The sequence below is a fragment of the Pelobates fuscus genome, chromosome 6 (genome assembly GCF_036172605.1).
Source record: "Pelobates fuscus isolate aPelFus1 chromosome 6, aPelFus1.pri, whole genome shotgun sequence".
Lineage (NCBI taxonomy): Eukaryota > Metazoa > Chordata > Amphibia > Anura > Pelobatidae > Pelobates > Pelobates fuscus.
The window spans coordinates 269,262,225-269,283,468 of record NC_086322.1 but is presented as its reverse complement, the minus strand read 5'-3'; the positions used below and the strand labels follow the sequence as shown (position 1 = coordinate 269,283,468).

Here is a 21,244-nt window from a genome sequence, read left to right as displayed (position 1 = left end):
TTATGTCCTACACTAGCAGGGGTCTTCAGACTCATCGCATACTTAAGGTATATCAAGTATTTTGTTGATTTTTAGATATGGAACATGATCTCTTTTGTGGTTTTGACTGTTAACAAAAGAAACCAGTCAGCTGGCTGACCTTGTACAGGTCACCATTAATGCACTCCTTGGGCACGTAGATGTAAACCGTGTGCAAAAAGAGACATAAACATCCATTAGCACAAATCTAAATGGCAGTGATCTGTTGTGTTTCTAGCCTTGTACTGGGATTAACAATGAACACTGTTTTCCACTGTTAGAACCTAGAAAATTACTTAGGAGTACCATGAGAATAATTATCTTTGCAGATAGATGTAGTCATTCACAGTTCACATTTGTTGCTGCAAATCAGGATGGGTAAATGGATTGTATTACCTGAGGACCAGCAGTTGAATAGCAGTATAAACGTTCCGACATTTGTCCTTTCTCTATTTATGTCCACTTCAAGAGAATAACGTCCAATCGCAGCATTGGATGGAGTGTAAAAGATCAGTCTCACTGAGTTGGATACAGTTGCTTCTCTCTGGACACCCCAGCCGTTAATTGGTGTATTGGATGAATTTACAAATGGATTTTCTAGCAAAGAGGCACCTGATGCCAGAAAGCACATGTAATACGTTAGAGCTAGATCAATATAGATTGTGTTCATAATTTCACAATTGCAAGAGTGTAAATTTCAATTAACCGCACCTAACACTTCACGCACTGTTCTTCAGACTTTGTTTTTTTTACTCTGCTTGTCTTTTATCAGCTTTCTATGTTCGATTGAATACTCTTGTATTTCAGATTTTTTTCCTAAGTATTCCATTATATATATCCCTGTATTCTCCCTTTGAGGTCCTAACGGTTTCCAACTAAAATGCAATGAATTATATTCTTCAGAAAGTAAGAAGTCTATTCCAAAAATATAACTACCATATGCCTATATCTGCAAAATCGATTTGGACATATTGACTACAATCGGATAGAATCTTAATAAAAGTAATAATTATAGTCAGTATGTTTTTACCGGTTCTTAGTAGTCCCATGTTCTCAACCAAACCCTTGGTCTGCAATAGCCTTATTGTATTTTTACCCTCCTACGTATTCTTTTTGACTGGAGCATGATGATAGTGACCACTGGATAGTTCTTACATAATTTTGTCTTTGACTATCATCATGCAAAAGTCTTAAAATATCTTTGAAAGATAATCTCAAGAGAAGTAAAAACACAAATTGCATCCCATGAAATCTCATGACAACTAAGGTTATTTGGTGAATGTAATACATTTGTAAATGCTGTTGATACTCAATGGTAATTTACAGTGACAATTAAAACATATGGCATTGGATCCTTTTTACGGGGGAATGTTTCAAAATATGTTGCAGACATATAAGAAACATCCATATGTGGATATCTTCACAAGTCAGATGATTCCATTCTCTTAATTTTGTCATACCAATAATCTTGATTAAGGCACCAAAAAAAAAAAAAAATCTTATATAACAATCCATATACTATTATAATATATACTTTTCAACAGTAAGTATTTACTCAACATTAGAGACTGGACAGATAAATGGAAAGCAACTTTCAACAAAGAAAAATGAAAACTATTCAATCAGACAAAACAAATAAACACATACATTATGTTATTAAATACATTTATATGGACAATTGGCTATGGAAAAAGAGAGGGACTAGTTGGTGCTAATATAATCACAGTCGTGTACAAATTCAGGCTTTTAGAAACTCAGGACAAGTTATGTTTTTTTATTTATTTATTTTTCTTTTTTACAGTTCTGGCAGTTAAGCTGTGGAATTCACTTCCAAATAATGAATGATAAACAAGTCTATTCTGGGAGCAATTTAAGAATGACAAAACATGTGGCATTAAGTGGCTGAAGGAAATATGTTGATCTGTGTTCACTTTGTGGCATTATCTGGGGCACTACTGGTGGTCATTTTAGTTCTATAGGACCAAATGTGTCTGTATAAGAACGCTTTGACAGAACTCTTAATGAGCTCAATTTCAACGTATCAACCAATATTTGGGATCAATTAACATGCTGGCACAGTTCTATAGAAATTGCACTTATTTAAAACAATTACCATGTCTTAGAATTGACCTGAATGGGCTGCGTGCAAATATAAGAGCAATGCTAACATTATCTAGATTTTCTGGACCGATGGTAGTCAGTATGTCTTTGTCAACAGCTTGTTAGATTAGTGCCTTCTATATTATGTATTTGATATATATCAGTATCTGTTGAATTCTTACAGCCATGCACATTTCTTTGGTTTTACCTGTGTCTTCTGTAACAAGTCTGGCATAGAACTGCATTTGATCTTCAGTTGTGACTGACTGATTAAAAGTGACATTGGCACTGAACGGGTAGCCCCTTCTCACAATCAGATCCTTACTCTGGTAAGAGTTGGTGTGGTGTTTCACTCGATTGGTACTAATTTGAAGATCAGAGCCTGTAACCCGAAGAGCTGCAAGATAAGACATCATCATGAGAATTTACAACTTACACCTGTACAGTAAGTTACCCACTTGTCATTGAGTTATATGTGCAGTAACCAAGTAGGTATTGTTTAGAAAAATACTGTGAAAAATATCAGAAATGTAAGGGATAGTATAGTGCCATGAATACAAAGCTGTATTCCTGGCACTATCGCTCCACCTGCCTCTCTCGCGCACCCCCTGCCCAGGTAAATAAAGAAAACAACCTTTATTTAATTATCTGACCCCAGCACCAATGTCCCTTGGTGCTGGATCAAAGCTCCGCACCCTCTGGCGTCCTGCGATAAGCGGGCACTAATGCGCAATAGCGGCAAATGCTGCACACGCATTAGACCTCCCCATAGGAGAGCATTGAATCAATGCTTTCCTATGGGGAAAAAAAATCTGATGCTGGAGGTCTTCATGCAGAGCATGAGGACGTCCAGCGTCAGATACCGGACCAACGGTCTGTTTCAAACCACAAAGCCCTCTAATGGCTGTCTACCATGGCTGTTTTCTCTGGAACTAAGGGCAATAAGGACACTGTACCCAGACCACTTCAATGAGCTTAAAGTGTCCCTTTAAGAATCCATTCACCACAATTAATGTAGTTTATTTTTGGAACTCAACTTACTCGTCGTATATATACCACTGGTAGTCTCTTCTTTATCTGTGCCATTTAAACATCAATGGCAGATCACATGTCTCAGAGAGACTATATGTAGAGCCAATAAAATATAGAGTAGTGTTTCTTTATTACTTGAATAAGAAACATATGTTATTTAAGGATTCTAAACACTGTATTTAAAATGAACCTGACAATTAAATCTGCCTGTTTGTTGGTATGGTTTATTTTTTTCTCAAATGATTCAGCAATTTTAAGGTGAATCACAGAGGCTATCATTTACGATAATCCTTTTAAATTAGGCTCAGCGGGTGGATTAATGTCATATAATTTTGATTACTTTTATGCATTCCCTATCATTACGTTGGTCACTTGTTAGCTTAAATACTGCCTTCATTTTTCATGTTTACAGAATGACAGGCAGATTTGTAGATCGATGATAGATAGATAGATAGATAGATAGACAGACAGACCCTTCTAGTTTAAACTGATCTGATGAAATGGTTCATTTTCATACTAACTTTGACTGAGAGTGAAAGCTGCAGTTGTTATGGTCAGGGCTGCCACCAGAAATTTTTGGGCCCCTGACGCAGCCCAAGGTTTGGGCCCACCCCCGAGTCCGCCCGCATAACCAGCCCCCAAATATACCCACAGGGCCCATCCTGAATTCACCCAAAAGGATTAAGTGTGTGTACTGAATTTAGTGTGTGTATAGTGGCTGTAAAATGTGTGTAATGGATGCAAAGTGCGTGAGTAAAGTGGATGCAGTGTTTATAGTGGATGCAGATTGTATGTTTGTGTAGTGAATAGAGTGTGTGTATAGTGGATGTATTGTGTGTATAGTGAATGCAGAGTGCGTGTTTGTGTACTGGATGTAGTGAATGTATAGTGAATGCAAAGTGTGTGTTTGTGTAGTGGATGTAGTGCCTGTACAGTAAATGCAAAGTGTTTGTGTAGTGGATGTAGAGTGTGTATAGTGAATGCAGAGTGTGTGTTTGTGTAGTGGATTTAGTGTGTGTATAGTGAATACAGTGTGTATGTTTGTGTAATGGATGTAGTGTTTGTGTGTATAGTGAATGCAGAGTGTGTGTGTAGTGTGTGTATAGTCATTGCAGTGTGTGTTTGTGTAGGGGATGGTGTGTGTGTTTGTGTAGTGGCTGCAGTTTGTGTGTTTGTGTAGTGGTGGATGATGTGTGTGTTTGAGTGGTGAATGCTGTGTGTGTTTGGGTGGTGGTGACTGAGGTGTGTGTGTGTTTGTGTAGTGGATGCAGTTTGTGTAGTGGACGCTGTGTATGTGTTTGTGTAGTGGATGTGTCTTTATGTTGGACAAATGCTGCTGGGGGTATTTCCTGTTGAATTTGTAATTTTAAAAAAAAAATGTATTCCCTTTCTCCCTGCCTCTTATCGTTAGCCAGGGAGGGGGAACTGGATTCTCTGGTGGTCCGGTGGCTCAGCTGGTTGGGCCAACAAAGAGGGACGCAGCAGTCTCAATCTTCGCCCTCTGGGCTCTACTTCTGTCGCAAGCTCGACATGCATTGAATCATGGCAACCCACTGCAACTCTTTACAGCCGTGGCTCAGGAGAGAGCCAGAGGGGGAGGTCAGTGTGTCATGGGCCCCTCTTGAAAGTCAGAAGGGCCCGCAGAGGCATAAATATATATAGCGATACTCGCTGTATATATATATATATGCACATTGGAGGGCGGGGGGTCCGGGCACACAAAGGATTACAAGTGCAGTCCGGGCCCCCCAGGATCACTGGGCCCATTACAACCATCATGATGGCGGCCCTGGTTATGGTTCCTATAGTGCTCCTTTAAGGAAAAACATAAACAGAAATACAACTATTAGTTGACATACCTAAACAAATTTGAAAGGTCAATGTAGAAACCAACACATGTTAGGGGCAATATGAATCTAAAATTATGTGTTGGTAGTCCAGCAAGAGTAAAAGTAGCTTCTGAGTATATATGACCATATTTATAGGCTGTGTATCAATAATCTTTTATAAAGTCCATAGACTGAACAAGCACATAAGGTGCTGCACGGTGGCAGACCTACCACGGTCGCAGCGGTCGCAGGCCCGGCTGCCCTGTGGACTCTGCGACCAGGGTGCCCACTGGCTATCCCCTCTCAGGTCTCAAAATATTTTTTACTCACTTGAGCCATTACAGAGAGAACATATCCGAAGCATATCAGACTAATCCCACCCATAAGGGCAGTCCAGAACCGAAATGACAGCAAGTTCTCTCTGCACGAGAGATACAGCAATCCCAGATGATCGTTTCACCTTTCTTTGGGCCTCGTCAGTAAGGTGTAACTGATATCCCCCTAGGCACAGTATGCACAGGGTCCACATCTGGATTACCCTTTATTATTTTCCCAGCAGGGTATTGTTCCATTGTTCTAAGGACACTTCCAGACCAGTTCAAAGTGTGTGTCCTTTCACTCCTTTAAAAATTCCATGTGGTTCTCAACCCTTGTTATTGTTTGTCCCCACCCTGACTTGTAACTATAGTACTCCATTCACACTAATTGTAATGCAATTAAACGTTATAGTGTAATTGGTTGCTTTCCTAAATCTATACTGCTATGGTTGATTTGGGCTCACTGTGCTGTTTGGGGAGGGGTTGCAGTGGAGGGGGAACTTTGAGTACCACTGAAACCATATTGTATGTAAATAAGGCTGTTGGGGACATACATAGATGTGTTGTTTTCAATAAAGGTCAGTTGTGTTTCACACTATGTTATGTTTCGACAAGTACTTGGGTAGAAAGAGGCTATAATTACTGCCTTGCTATAATCACCGCTCTATAGGAGCTATAGTCAAGGCACCCTGGTCCGGGGGAGAGGTTCTCAGAAACCGCAGTCATCCTTTGGCAACTGGGTCTGAAGCGCTTCAGAGTCCCTGTTAGCAGCGAGGAAGCTAAACTAGCGGTGGTATTCAGTCACAGTATAGGAGCTCCGTCACATTATAATAACCATCAATATAATTTAGTAGTGTTTCATATCGGAAATTAACCATTTGATTTATTTGAAGGGCAGATCCTTTGTAATTTAATATTAGTGCAGTTTCACATATCTGATGTTAGGTTCTATGTGAGACTGTATAAATCTTTTGGGCTCTCATTACAGCTTACATTACAATTTTAATTATACATTCCAGTTGGATATACCTGGTGTTTTTATTATTATTAATACACTTTATTATTAATGTATTTGTTATTACCAATAATTTCATTAGCAGCCAAAGTCTGCACCACGCTGGCCTCCCACCACTTGGTGGATCCATGGCGTATCCTCCACCCCACAGAGGTGGATTACACATGTCATACAGTGGCACATAACAGCTACTCCCGTATAGACTGTTTTCTTATACCCGCCACTCTAATGCCGAACATAGCAGAAGCTACTATTGGAACAATGTCATGGTCTAACCATGCACCTATTACCCTTAGCATTAAGGAAACATTCCCCAATAAAGGGACAGGCAAATAGAGACTAAACGAATCACTACTAGTAGATCCTTCCATAGTAGCACAGATCACTACAGACCTCCAGTACTATTTCACTGAAAATACAACAAATAACTCCTCCATAGAACAGAACTGGCTAGCACATAAGGAGGTCATACAGGGTAGTCTTATAAAACATGCCAGTCGAGCCAAAAAACTGAGGTTGGCAAATTATAATTCGCTGGTAGCTGAATTCACTACACTGACACACTCCAACAAACGAGAACCAAGCAAAACCACTTACAAAAAACTATTAGCCCTCCAAAGCCAATTGAAAAACATAGAACTGGCCAAAACAATGTATCTCTTACGCAAAGCTTAACACAACTTCTTTGCCAATGGAAATAGAGCAGGCGCCAAATTGGCCTCACAATTAAAGGAGAGATGTGTCACCTCCAGGATTGCCGGCCTAATAGATAATAAGGGAAAGAAGACATTGAATCCACAAAGTGTTGTAGATCTGTTTGTACAATATTACAGTGAGTTGTACAATCTCAAAAATGATCCCAACATGTTCTTGCCAACCCATGGTGACATTGACAGCTTCCTGAAAGGCCTCGACTTACCGAAACTACAAGACGGAGACCTAGACCTGCTACAACAACAATTCTCCCTAGATGAGCTCACAGCTGTAATATCACAACTCCCAGCCCACAAAACCCCAGGCCCCGATGGCTTCACGAATGCCTATCACTATAAATTTTCAACAAGATGATGATCCTGCCCTGTATCCTCTATCTTTAGGATGCTTCCCCTCAGAGTCCCCAATCAATACTGCAATACACTACAAAAATTGTGTAGTGCGTTTATCTGGGGGGCAAGAAACCCAGAGTGTCTATGGCACTCCTACAGACAGCCACCCGTTCTGGTGGTGTCGGCCTCCCAAATATCAGACAGTACTACAGGGCAGCAATTCTATCCTCAGGTGTTCTATTGCACACGCCACCTAACACAATCCAATGGGTGGACATGGAAAGGGCACAATTCGGTGGTCAATCCCTAATTGAATACCTATGGATGCCCAAGCATTTAAGACTGAAACTACAAGATCTCCTCCCAACCACCAACTTACGATAACAATGTGGGACGAATTTATGGGAATAATAGGCTACAACAACTCCTTCCACCCCAAATCGCCCATCTCGACTCTTAGGGCAATAATACCAGACATACCACTCCAAGACTGGCACGAAGCAGGGATCACTAACATATCCCAACTGCTAACTGACGAAAAAGTAACACCCTTCCCAACACTTCAGTCACAGTGGCAACTCCAAAGCCGAGCCACCTTCTCATACCTGCAGGTGAAAAGTGTACTACAAGCACACGCGATACCCCCACACAACACAAAAGGCCCACCACAGGTCACACCACATCTACTTATTGACAGATGTTGGTCTTCACCTAATAAACCTAAAACACTCTCATTGTGCTATAAAACCTGGCAGGAACTCATGCCGACAAAAATACACTCGCACAAAGTCCAATGGGAAAAGGACTGCGGCATAACCCTGTCAGACACAGAGTGGCTCCAGGCATTAAACGGGCTGTCCAAATGGACAAAGTGCTTCTCACACATAGAAGCCCACAGAAAACTCCTATACCGGTGGTACATGCGCGTGCAATCTAATGTGCCACCAGATAGGAGTGGTGTGTTAAGTAGTCCCCCTCATCAGGCCTTTTTTAGTCGAATGTATCGCCCACTGTCAGTCCCTTCGGGATCCATCCCTCATTCATCTTAATAAAGGTAAGGTAATCTAGACTCTTTTGACCTAGGCGACTTCTCTTTTCAGTGACAAAACCTCCTGCTGCACTGAAGGTCCTTTCTGAGAGGACACTTGAAGCGGGGCAGGCCAGAAGTTCTATCACAAATTGGGTTCATCGCTCCTCAGAGTGTCGATATCTGCAGTTAAGGCGAGGTAGTCTGCTACCTGTTGGTCGAGTCGTTCTCTGAGGGTGGACCCCCGAAGGGCTGTGGCGATGCGTAGGATTTAAAAAGCTCCGCATGTCCTCCATCAACAAAACGTCTGTAAAGCATCCTGTCCTTGCTGGCGTGGTTGTGGGAGGAGGAGGAGTACTTTCACCTCTTCCCCTGTTAGATTCCCGTTGTGCTGTGACATCACCCTTATACACTGTGTAAAGCATACTTTTTTATTGATTTTGTAACTGCTGCATCCATTCGGACTTGCCGTAATTCGGTAACATTTCAGGCAATTTCTGCTTATACAGTACAGGTCGTTCTCCTTCAGCCTTTTTATACGAGGTTCCCTCAACAGGCACGACAGCATGAAAGACCCCATTTGCACAAGGTTGGATGCCGAGCTACTAATGTCCTGTTCCTCGTCCTCAGTGATCTCTTTGAAGGTATGTTCTTCCCCCCAGCCACGTACAACACCACGGGTACCAGATAGGTGACAACGAGCACCCTGGGATGTCTGTTGTGGTTGGTCTTCCTCCTCCTCCTCAAAGCCACATTCCTCCTCTGACTCCTCTTCCTCACAATCCTCTTCCAGCGTTGCCGCAGGTCCAGCAAGTGATGCTGATAAGGCTGTTTCTGGTGGTGATGGTGACCACAACTCTCCCTCTTCACGCTCATCTATGGCCTGATCCAGCACTCTTCGCAAGGCACGATCCAGGAAGAAAACAAATGGTATGATGTCACTGATGGTGCCTCCGGTGCGACTGACTAGGTTTGTCACCTCCTCCAAAGGACGCATGAGCCTACAGGCATTGTGCATGAACGTCCAGTAACGTGGCAAAAAAATTCCCAGCTCCGCAGAGGCTGTCCTAGCACCCCGGTCATACAAATACTCGTTAACAGCTTTCTCTTCTTGGAGCAGGCGGTCGAACATTAGGAGTGTTGAATTCCAACGTGTCGGGCTGTCGCAAATCAAGCGCCTCACTGGCATGTTGTTTCGCCGCTGGATATCGGAAAAGTGCGCCATGGCCATGTAGGAACGCCTGAAATGGCCACACACCTTCTTGGCCTGCTTAAGGAGGTCCTGTAAGCCTGGGTACTTATGCACAAAGCATTGTACGATCAGATTACACACATGTGCCATGCACGGCACATGTGTCAACTTGCCCAAATGCAATGCCACCAACAAATTTCTTCCGTTGTCACAAACCACTTCATCGATCTCCAGTTGGTGCGGAGTCAGCCACTGATCCACCTGTGCGTTCAGGGCGGACAGAAGTGCTTGTCCGGTGTGACTCTCTGCTTTCAGGCAAGTCAACCCCAAGACGGCGTGACACTGCTGTATCCGGGATGTGGAACAGTACCTGGGGAGTTGGAGGGGTGCCGTTGATGTGGAGAAAGACGCAGGAGTAGAAGAGGACTCAGCCGAGGAGGTTATGGAAGAGGATGGAGTAGGAGGAGTAGAGTAGGAGGCAGCAGGCCTGCCTGCAAGTCGTGGCAGTGTCACCAACTCCTCTGCAGAGCCACGCATTCCATGCTTGGCAGCCATCAGCAGATTTACCCAATGCACAGTGTAGGTGATATACCTGCCCTGACCATGCTTTGCAGACCAGGTATCAGTGGTCAGATGGACCCTTGCCCCAACACTGTGTGCCAGACATGCCATTACTTCCTTTTGCACAATCAAGTACAGGTTGGGGATTGCCTTTTGTGCAATGAAATTTCGGCCGGGTACCTTCGACTGCGGTGTCCCAATAGCTACAAATTTTTTGAACGCCTCAGACTCCACCAGCTTGTATGGTAAAAGCTGGTGGGCTAAGAGTTCAGACAAGCCAGCTGTCAGACGCCGGGCAAGGGGGTGACTTAGTGACATTGGCTTCTTACGCTCAAACATGTCCTTGACAGACACCTGACTGTGGGCAGGAACTGCTCAAGGCGAGAGACGGAGAGGCGGATGGTTGAGAGGGGGCAAGGAGGACAGCAGTGGTTAACGTGGCTGAAGATGCTGGACCAGGAGGAGGATGGCGGCTTTGAGTGTGCTGCTTGTACTCATGTGTTGATCCCATAGGCGTTTGTGATGTGCGATCATGTGCCTTCGCAAAGCAGTTGTACCTAGGTGGGTGTTGGACTTCCCACGACTCAGTTTCTTTTGGCACAGGTTGCAAATGGCATCGCTGTTGTCAGAGGCAGACACACAAAAAAAAATTCCACACTGCTGAGCTCTGCAATGACGGCATTCTGGTGGTGGCAACAGCATGCGTTGATTGGAGTGCGGTCTGGCTGACCCCGGGTGCCGATGCATGCTGTCTGACTGTGCCACTAGCTCCTTGCGACGACCTCCCCCTGCTTCCAACTCGTCTCCTCCTCCTCCTCTCTGTCTCCCCATCTGAACTTTCCCCCTGTTCTTCTTCTCTTCTAGCGGGCACCCACGTGACATCCACGGACGCATCGTCATCATCAACCGCTTCACTTGTATCTGACAACTCAGCAAAGGAAGCAGCAGCGGGTACAACATCATCATCATCACACCATACGTGTGTAATGCTGCCTGACTGAGACATATCCCTGTTATTTACATCCTCTGGCAATAATGGTTGCGCATAACTCATTTCTTCCAACTCATGTGTAAATAACTCCTAATAATAGTATATAATAGTAAATAACTCCGAAGCTAAGCTGGAGGAGGATGGTGCGTCAAGGTTCCGAGCGGAAGCTGTAGAAGATTGGGTGTCCTGTGTTAGCCAGTCAACTATGTCCTCAGAATTTAAATAGTTCAGGGTACGTGGTCTCTGAACACTGGGCATTATTCTAGGGCCAAAGGGAATCACAGCACCACGACCACGACGGCCCCTGCGGGGTGGCCAGCCTCTGCCTGTCATTTTTTTTTCGATTAGTGGTACTATGCGTGCAAGCTACTGTGACAACAGATATGAGTGGCACTGGTGTGACACTGTGCCCTGGCAGGCCCTGAAATGCACACTCATGAAGGAAACTGACTGCTATTATATTACAGTCCAAAAAGTTTAGTTTCTTTTAAATGCAAGCTATTGGGACACCAGATATGAGTGAGTGGTGGCACTGGGCAGGCCCTGAAACGCACACTTGTGAAGGAAACTGACTGCTATTATATTACAGTCCAAAAAGTTTAGTTTTTTTTTAAATGCAAGCTATTGGGACACCAGATATGAGTGGTGGCACTGGGCAAGTGGGCACAGTATTCGCTGTGAGCCTGTCACACACGCTGGCAGACAACTAACTGCTATTCAATCTATTACAGTCAAAATTGTATTTTTTTTTTTTAAATGTACACTACTGTTACACCAGATATGAGTTGCACTGGTGTGACACTGTGCCCTGGCAGGCTCTGAAACACACACTCGTGAAGGAAACTGACTGCTATTATATTACAGTCCAAAAAATTTAGTATTTTTAAATGCAAGCTATTGGGACATTACATATGAGTGAGTGGTGGCACTGGGCAGGCCCTGAAACGCACACTCGTTAAGGAAACTGACTGCTATTATATTACAGTCCAAAAAGTTTAGTTTTTTTTTTAAATGCAAGCTATTGGGGCACCAGATATGAGTGAGTGGTGGCACTGGGCAGGCCCTGAAACACACACTAGTGGAAAAAAACTGACTGCTATTATATTACAGTCCAAAAAGTTTAGTTTTCATTAAATGCAAGCTATTGGGAAACCAGATATGAGTGAGTGGTGGCACTGGGCAGGCCCTGAAATGCACACTCGTGAAGGAAACTGACTGCTATTATATTACAGTCCAAAAAGTTTATTTTTGTTAAATGCAAGCTTTTGTGACACCAGATATAAGTGGTGGCACTGGGCAGATGGGCACAGTATACGCTTCGAGCCTGACACACACGCTGGCAGACAACTAACTGCTATTCAATCTATTACAGTCAAAAATATATATATTTTTTAAATGTACACTACCGTTACACCAGATATGAGTTGCACTGGTGTGACACTGTGCCCTGGCAGGCCCTGAAACGCACACTCGTGAAGGAAACTGACTGCTATTATATTACAGTCCAAAAAGTTTTTTTTTTTTTAAATGCAAGCTATTGGGACACCAGTGAGTGAGTGGTGGCACTGGGCAAGTGGGCACAGTATACGCTGTGAGCCTGACACACACGCTGGCAGACAACTAACTGCTATTCAATCTATTACAGTCAAAATTGTATTTTTTTTTTTTTTTTTTTTTTTAATTTACACTACTGTTACACCAGATAGGAGTTGCACTGGTGTGACACTGTGCCCTGGCAGGCCCTGAAACACACACTCGTGAAGGAAACTGACTGCTATTATATTACAGTCCAAAAAGTTTTTGTGAGTGAGTGGTGGCACTGGGCAAGTTGGCACAGTATATTCTGTGAGCCTGACACACAGGCTGGCAGGCAGGAAACTGCAATTACATTACACAGAAAAAAAAAGCAGCCTGATGTTCTAGCCCTAAAAAGGGCTTTTTGGGGTGCTGTCCTTACAGCAGAGATCAGATGAGTCCTTCAGGACTGTGGTGGACACTGAATACACTAGCCTAGCTATCAATTTCCCCATCAAATCAGGAGCAGCTACACTGTCCCTACTCTCACTAAGAATGCAGCTTCACAATGAATGTAACATGGATGCTGTCCAGGAGGTGGGAGGGTCTGGTAGGGAGGGTCTGCTGCTGATTGGCTGGAATGTGTCTGCTGACTGTGAGGTACAGGCAGGGTCAAAGTTTACTCAATGATGACGAATAGGGGGCGGACCGAACAGCACATGTGTTTGCCGTCCGTGGCGAACGCGAATAAGAACAAGCGATGTTCGCCAGGAACTATTCGTCAGCGAACAGTTCGGGACATCACTAATGCTGTATCGTAACCATTACTGTCATGGTGTAACAAATGTTCAAACGTATTTATATTATGCTGTTACGCAACCATTAATGTCACACTGGATGTGACATATGCCTGACTAACCCTCCTACCTTCTCTTCTGTAACCCGAACCCCTTTTGACTAAAACGATAAAACGTAAATTTGAAAATAAAACATACAACAGCAATATGCTGCCATAATAGTATATTCCAAAATATAATATATATATATATATTTATATATATATATATGTACGTTTTTCTTCAAGTCTAAGATCTACAATCTATGAAAACTACAGAATATATGTTATATACAAAGCTAACATAAGACAATTTTTAATAGCATATAACATTAAAAATTTTAAATGCATAATATATCTAACAGTGGTCCTCATAGTTAGGAATCGTTGTGTATGTGTAAAAATGTCACTGTCAATATAAAATATTAAACGTTGAAGAAACACTATAAAGAGATGAAGATGGAATAAGAGAAATTAAGAAAAGGAAGAAAGAATAAAGAAAACATATAGAGGAGTCTGTTCCGTACAAATACAGGCCTCAATTTAATATTCTTGCATAAGCTTTTCAAATAATTTTATATTTTTTAAATAATTTTATATTTTTGTTTATAGTGACGTAAAAAAATCATTTTATTTTGGTGAATAACCACTCAGTTTCAGTGAACTAAAATGTGAATTGTTGAGAATTTAAAGTGCATCCAAAGTGAATTTCAGAAGCTGACTTATTCGAGAGTCTCTCCGTTTCAGCTGTTTTAACCTAACATATGTAATTAACTTTTAATTCTTGACAATTCACCCTCTAGTGAAAAACACTGTATATGTTTATATGTTTTAATATAGTGAATCCAAGATGCGGTCAAACCTCATATCATCAGAGGCAAGATAGTGAAGCTTGCAGTTTACCTCTGAAAAAAGCAGAGCTCATGGAAACATAGAATGTGGCGGCAGATAAGAACCATTCGGCCCATATAGTCTGCCCAATTTTCTAAATTGTCATCAAACTGTGATACTCTAGTGTCCTCTTAATCCCGTGTATTTCTCTTAATCAAGTACTTCAAAAACCACAATCCATTTGGCAACATTATGGGACATCTGCCAAACTCCATAATCCTTTCATGATTTTAGATGAGTGACATATCTTTGTAGTAAAGTATTTAAGGATTTATACACACTAGATGTTTCAATGAGTCATTGAATTTATAGCTTCCTGCATGTCGAGTCTCATAGAATAATTGGCTGCCGTAAGCTTGCCTTTGCTAGTTACAGTGTATGTTTGATCGTAGTTTCTTTCAACGCAGAAACATTACGACTATATACTTACAGACATTAACGCATATTAAAAAAATATAGATATATTTTTAATCTTTTCAAGGCAAGTTCGTGCAGAACAAAACAATAGCATGAACAATTACCTTTAATTAAAACCGATTTTTTTTTAGACTTACATTATATACTACAAGCTGACAAAAAAACAAAAAACACTATGCATTATCTCTTTTATGATGGGTTTTCATGGCTATAATTGTCTATATTGCAGTAACATACACAGGGTTATTCACTTAAGTGAGGAGTGCTGGCAAATCAAAGTGAATTTCAAATTTAAGGCCAACATGGCCAAAGTGAAAACACAATCATGTTTGAAGCCCATGGAACAACGCAGTGGGGGAGTGGGCCTTGACAGAGCCAGAGAGTGGGCAGGTGCTAGGGGTTTTGGGGTTGGATTAGGATAACGGAGCTTGGGGGGCGGGGTGTTGACAGATAAATAGAAGCCATGTTAGGTTAGGGGCCATCTTAACCAGAGCCTCACTTACCTGTTAATTGTGGTAGGTCGGAGAGGTTCTTCTCTTTTTTCGTTTCTGCAGGTCCATGGCGTCGCTGGAGGAGATTCTCAATGGAGTCAGGGCGGCAGTGAAGAACAGAGGGCTGGTGTGGCTGCACGAGCAGTTGGGTGCTGTCGGGCCTTCTTCTGCAGCACCTGTCCAGCGGCCGGCACGGAGGACGAGACCCCCCCAGCGGCTGAGCCCGGGCACAGGGCCCGCAAGGAGGCGGCGGAGGAGCCCTTCAGTGTGTGGCAGAGTGTCTCCAGGTTCAGGAGAGGAGCTGGATGTCACGCCGGGAAGGCGCATGGCAGTAACCGGCGGACGCGGCAGCGGTCAGGCGAGGATGGCCGTAAAGCACGGGCCGGCGGGAAAAGGGGCGCCACGCCGTTCAGCGGTAGGCAGGAGACGGCGACCGGAAGCTACCCTCAATGGGAGTGCGGCTGGGACAGCAGAGGATACCGTGAGCGGGAGTTCAGGACAGAAGCGTCCCGGTGAGTCGGCCACTAGTGGCCTTGCTGAGAGACAGGGGGATGGTACAGAGGCTGAGGCAGTGGCACAGGCGGCCCCTAAGTAGCTAGGGGTGGCTGGGTCAACGGGGACAGCGCAGGGGCGACCCGGGAGGGGGACAGGCCTGGACCCAGCAGTGGAGACAGGAGGGATGCTGACAGCAGGGTCGGCCAGAATGCAATGGGGGCAGCAGGAGTAAGGGGAACAGCAGCCTGCCAGGTCAGAGACGGTGGATCCTTGTCACACAGGGCGGCTGAGGGGAGGCCAGGTGCAGCAGAGGAGAGGGACCGGCCTGGGTCAGCTCAAGTGGAGGACGGCAGAGGTGTCAGGAGTGGGCAGGAGGGCCCCTCAGGCTGCTCCCAAGGTCAGCAAAGTGACAGGGAGGCTGCATGGAGCGAGCGGAGAGAAGAGCGGCACGGTGATAGCGTCAGGCACAGCTGCGCTAGGAGCATAGTGGAGAGACAGGGAAGCAGGGACAGGACACCAGCGCGGAACAGGCGTAGCGAATCCAGGTCCTGTTGCGGGGAGGGATGGAGGAGGTCCAGCTCCAGGGATAGAGAGAGAAGGAGTCGGCGCAGCGGATCTGGATCTTCGGAGAGGAGATTTCAGGATCAGAGGAGGGGCGCGGATTACAGGGAGAGTCGAGCTGCAAGGCAGAGCGATGTATGGAGCAGCAGACAGGAGCGTGGGGAGGAAGGGCGGGTAGTGTCGAAGCTAAACAGACTACCCAGGATATCTTCTCCCTACAGGTCACGGAGCAATACACCTGCGGTCCCGAGGTGGGATCAGGCGGACGGCAGTCAACGTTATCAGGGCACTCCGGTACCTGAAAAGGTGGACGGAAGGACAGCGGTCCCGCGGCCAGTGGCGGCGGAGTCTTAGACGGTGAGGCCATACATGCACGACACTTGTTAAGTGATCTGAAAACACTTTTAGAGTCGTGGTCGGGCAAAGGGGAGTTGCCACTGCAATTCGGGAAAGTGTGGTCGCCGGAGGGCAGTCGGGAACAGGCGGTTAGGTCAGCGGGGGCGCTAACGCAGGGGTCGGGCGTCGGCGAGTCAGGCGAATCATCTGGGTCGTCGGGACTGGCCAATGGGGGGGAGACCAAACAGTAGGATGCAGCGATATCCTGGACGCGGCTCGACAAAATGTGCATGTGTCGTTCGCGGGCCCCCTTGGATGCCATTTAAAGTCAGATGTGAAAGAAAAAATTTGGAAAGGTGAGTTTGAGGAAATTTTTTCACTTCTTCCCCTCGAGGAATTCTTGGACTTGAAAGAGGAGGATAAGAAGGATGCCAAGAAGGAGGAAGAAGAAAAAAGGCGGAGGTATCGTAAGATACCGAAGACTTTCAGGAATTGGCTAAGGGCCTTCTGTATTCTGGCTAGTGTGATTGGGGAAAGGAGCCCGAGTCATTGTTCTCAGCTTTTCTGCTACTTGGATGGGATAGGTGAGGCATATCGAACATACGGGGGTTTGGCCTGGTGGCGGTATGACAAACAGTTTTGTCAGCGCCTGGCAGCGAATGCGAGCATGCGGTGGGACCAAATGGACTTACCGTTGTGGATGCGGCTTATGATGGTGCAGAAAGCTGCGCCCTTTCCCGGGGCAGTCAGCACAGCAACGAAGGACACTGTAAGTGGGGAAATTCCTGCAGGTTCCGGCACGAGTGTTCGGGCTGCGGTGGAACTCACGGCGCCAACAGATGCTTCAAGAAGGGTAAGGCATATTTGGCGGGATGCTGGTGCGCCGAAGAATGGCCAGAGGCGTGGAAAGCGAGCCCCCTGATAAAAAAAAAATAATTTTTGGAATTCTTCCCAGTAGTGGTAGCGGGGGGTTTATGGGGGCCGGAGTTGGCAAACAAAAAAGTCGTGTTCCATTCAGACAACATGGCAGTGGTGCAGGCGATAAACAGTTTGTCAGTATCTTCCCCCACAGTTTTGTGCCTCTTACGGCAGTTAGTACTTCTCTGCATGTCCGTCAACATAGTATTCAGGGCCCGGGTCTTTCAAACGTTGTGGCTGATGCGCTCTCTCGTTTTCAGTGGGAACAGTTCCAGGAAGCAGCGCTGGACGCACAGGAGCAAGGGCAGGCTTGCCCGGATGTGATGTGGCAGCTCGGGACGTCGTGCTTGGGGGATATATAAGGAATTCTCTAGCGCCGAGCACTTGGTCATCTTATGTGAAGGTTTGGAAGGAGTGGGAAGAGACGGTACAGCAGGTAGGGGACGATCGCTCGGTGGGTCATTGGGTGGATGTACTTTTGTGGTTGCTGTGTAGGTTGTTCGCGAAACAAGCATCGCCTGCCATGGTGGACAGACATATATCAGCCTTGGCTTTTTTGTTCAAGTTTAACGGGTGGGAAGACATTACAAAGAATTTTTTGGTACGACAGGCGGTACGTGGTTTTGGGAGGGGGAAGAAGTCAGTTGACACAAGGAGGCCGGTGTCGTTTGCAGTCTTACAGGGACTGTTGGGGACATTGCGAGGTATATGTCGTTCTCCACTTGAGGCAACGCTGTTTTCGGGAGCATTTGTATGGGTGTTTTTTGGGGCTTTCCGGATAGGGTAGCTGGTTAGTGCCAACAAGAGTGGGGATGGCGGGTTACAGATCGAGGACGTGGAAATAGGGAAGACAGAGTGAAAATCAGACTGTGCCGTTCAAAAACGGACTTGTTCGGCAAAGGCTGCTCGGTGGTCTTGTACGAGTTGCCGGGTTCTGGGGCATGCCCGGTGGCAAGCGGTGCGCGGTACTCGGACATCCGTCCGAAAATCGACGGCTATTTTTTCTTGCATCCCCATGGCTAATAATTCTTGACTAATAATCTTAAAATTTGGACCTGTTGAACTCCCCTTGTTGACCTACCACCTTGTGCTGGCACCTATGGAGACACTGGACCCGGGGAGAGGCTTGCAGCTGATGTTTTAGTCCCCCGGAGGGGTACGCATCGCTCCTTTTGGATGAGGCCTACTCAGGTGGTGAGCGAGGCAGACGGCCGCTGCCCGCTATCCTGCCTAATGCTACTCAGCCAGGCTCCTTCGGCTGGGCGACCTGGGCCCTGTTCTCCCCCCTCTGGGCCGGTGGGGGTGATCCCAGCCTGCACCCTGTACGCCCTGTGGCTCCTGCTACATCGGAGCTTTTGAGGCCCCGACGGGCCGCCAAAACACAGCCCAAACCGCATCTAAAATGGAGGTGCCGTGACCCTGCTGGCTCGCACGAGCACCTCTGGCTTCCGAGGGGATGGTACCATCCTGAATCCCACTCAAGCACTGCACGCCTGCATGAAACAACTCAGTACCCACTAACCCACAGCCTCAGTAATAGCCGTACAAGCGATACCACAACAAAAAGACGGGAGCAGCTACCTGCTGACCGGCAAAGCACAGACCCATCGTCCCAGACCCAGCAGACCCCTCGGGCCTGCCCAGATGACTTGCACAGAGTACACACCATAACTCCATCCCGAGGAGCTGGCCTGCACCGCCTCCACAACGACACAGTGAAACTAGCCAGCCAGACCGCAGGGAGTGAGCACCAGACAGCTGGAGGAAAGCGGCGGAAGAGAGCTCCACATCACAGGGGGACTCCCAAGCCTTCAGTACCCAAGTTACGACTTAAGGCAGTAATGACTGCACTAAACAACTCTGGACTCACTGGGGGAGCGGAGCCTGCATAACATACCTCCTTGGGGTACAAGTATCTGGCAGCCTGCCGCTGGGGTGTCGGGGTGCTCTTATAGTTTAGTTTATAGACCTCAGAACTCTACCTGCATATTAAGTGAAATTAGCAAGGGCAACAGCTTAAGGGCATGATTTAGCAACAGCTAACCCATGAGTAAATATCATAGTACTATAGTTCACAAGCTTGTGTTACAATAGATAATTGATTACTAGTACTGTTTTCAAGCTTACACGTGTGCCTCATGCTATACTATAAAATGTGCAATACATTTATAATCTTAAGCGCAATTAGCTTGTTATACGCATATCGAGCCTAGCATGTTATGCCATAAAAATGATACCTAAAACCCTGATATCTTCATGTAATATAAAAAACAAAAATGTGCCGATTGCCCAGCTACTGTTATATTGCAAATCATAATGCCACACTACAACAACACTAGCAAAGCCAACCTAGCACCAATAAGCGTTGATCACCTTACTATATTATTCTAACGATTTCACTGTTTAGCCAAGCCTGTTATAACTATATAAAAATGTGCAATGTCTCGTGCCACTATCAAACACGCTGTTGTGGCGTATGTCAATAATATGTAATAAACTGCACAACAAAAATAAAGAATTTAAAAAAAAAATGAATTACTTTACAGTGGTCATTGTCTGAAAATCAAAGCAAATTCAAAACCAAAATAGCCGTATTTGAAATTCTCCAAGCCTGTTATTATTAGTATTACCGGTACTACTGGTATTTAAATTGTGCCAGCATATTCTGTAGCACTTTACAATATTTTCAAAGGGGGAGATTTAACAATAAATTAGACAATTACAAACACTTACAGAAACAATAGGTTAAAGAGAGCCATGCTCAAACAAGCTTACAGTCTATGTTATATCTGCAGTTCGGCTATTTTTACCTTTTATTTTCAAATTCTCTATGAATTCTTGGCAATTCTTTATTTAGTGTATAACCCTGAATGGGTCAAACAGGTTTATTTAATTTCAGTTCGATATAACCGAATAGTAAAAAAAAAAAAAAAATCTCCAAATTCATCTATTTTTGTTTTGGCTTTTTTGGACAAAAATGAGAAATTTACTTTCAATTCACTTTGAATTCCTGACAAATCATGCTTTAATGTATAATCATGCAAGTTCCCTTGATCTGGTCTTTAACAATTCCACATGCCCATTTTCTTACTTACTTGCCATGTTGTCTCTCTGCTTTGAAATATCAACGCATCTGATCAAGCCCGGTGAGACTTGTACGCTCCCACAGCCAATATTTATATGGGATTACGGATACTGCCTCTCCTAGGATTTTAATAGCTGTTGCTAATGAGCTGGGTGGATACAGTTTTTTTTATTGATGATTTCTTATGTACTTTCCAAGCTTGTAATTAACAGTGTGATCATTATTTTGCAAAAAAATCAAGGACCAATCTTTAAATGTTGAGCAAATTGTCAAGAACATTCTATAGATTTTTATAGACATTATTTTTTTTTAATGACCCAATCATTTTCTATTTTCTTCTTCTTCTACTGGAACATTCAGCAGAATTACCCCCCAAAATAAAATTAATTAATATTAGTAAATAGTTGCTTTTTTATGATAGAACATGCACATTTAGGCAAGATAATTATTCTTTTGTCATATTTTCTACATCTCTCTGCATAAATGTGATTCAGGCTAAGAGTGTTACTGAATAATAAATTATGTTTTAAATGGTGAACATCACTTGAGCATTGGTGAAGGTGCACAGTCTG

At 44.5% G+C, this 21,244-nt stretch overlaps 1 protein-coding gene across 1 annotated transcript in view; it reads right to left on the bottom strand.

Moving 5' to 3' along the window:
• Positions 1 to 20,741, bottom strand: part of LOC134614868 (protein-glutamine gamma-glutamyltransferase E-like) — a 48,616-nt gene extending 27,875 nt beyond the window's left edge. The window contains exons 1-3 of the mRNA XM_063459110.1: positions 20,683 to 20,741; positions 2,327 to 2,515; positions 415 to 630 (exon numbers count right to left, since the gene is read on the bottom strand). Coding sequence (XP_063315180.1) covers positions 415 to 630; positions 2,327 to 2,515; positions 20,683 to 20,689 — 412 coding nt within the window. The 5' untranslated portion in view covers positions 20,690 to 20,741. The remainder of the gene's footprint in view (positions 1 to 414; positions 631 to 2,326; positions 2,516 to 20,682) is intronic.
• Between the last annotated feature and the right edge of the window lie 503 nt (positions 20,742 to 21,244).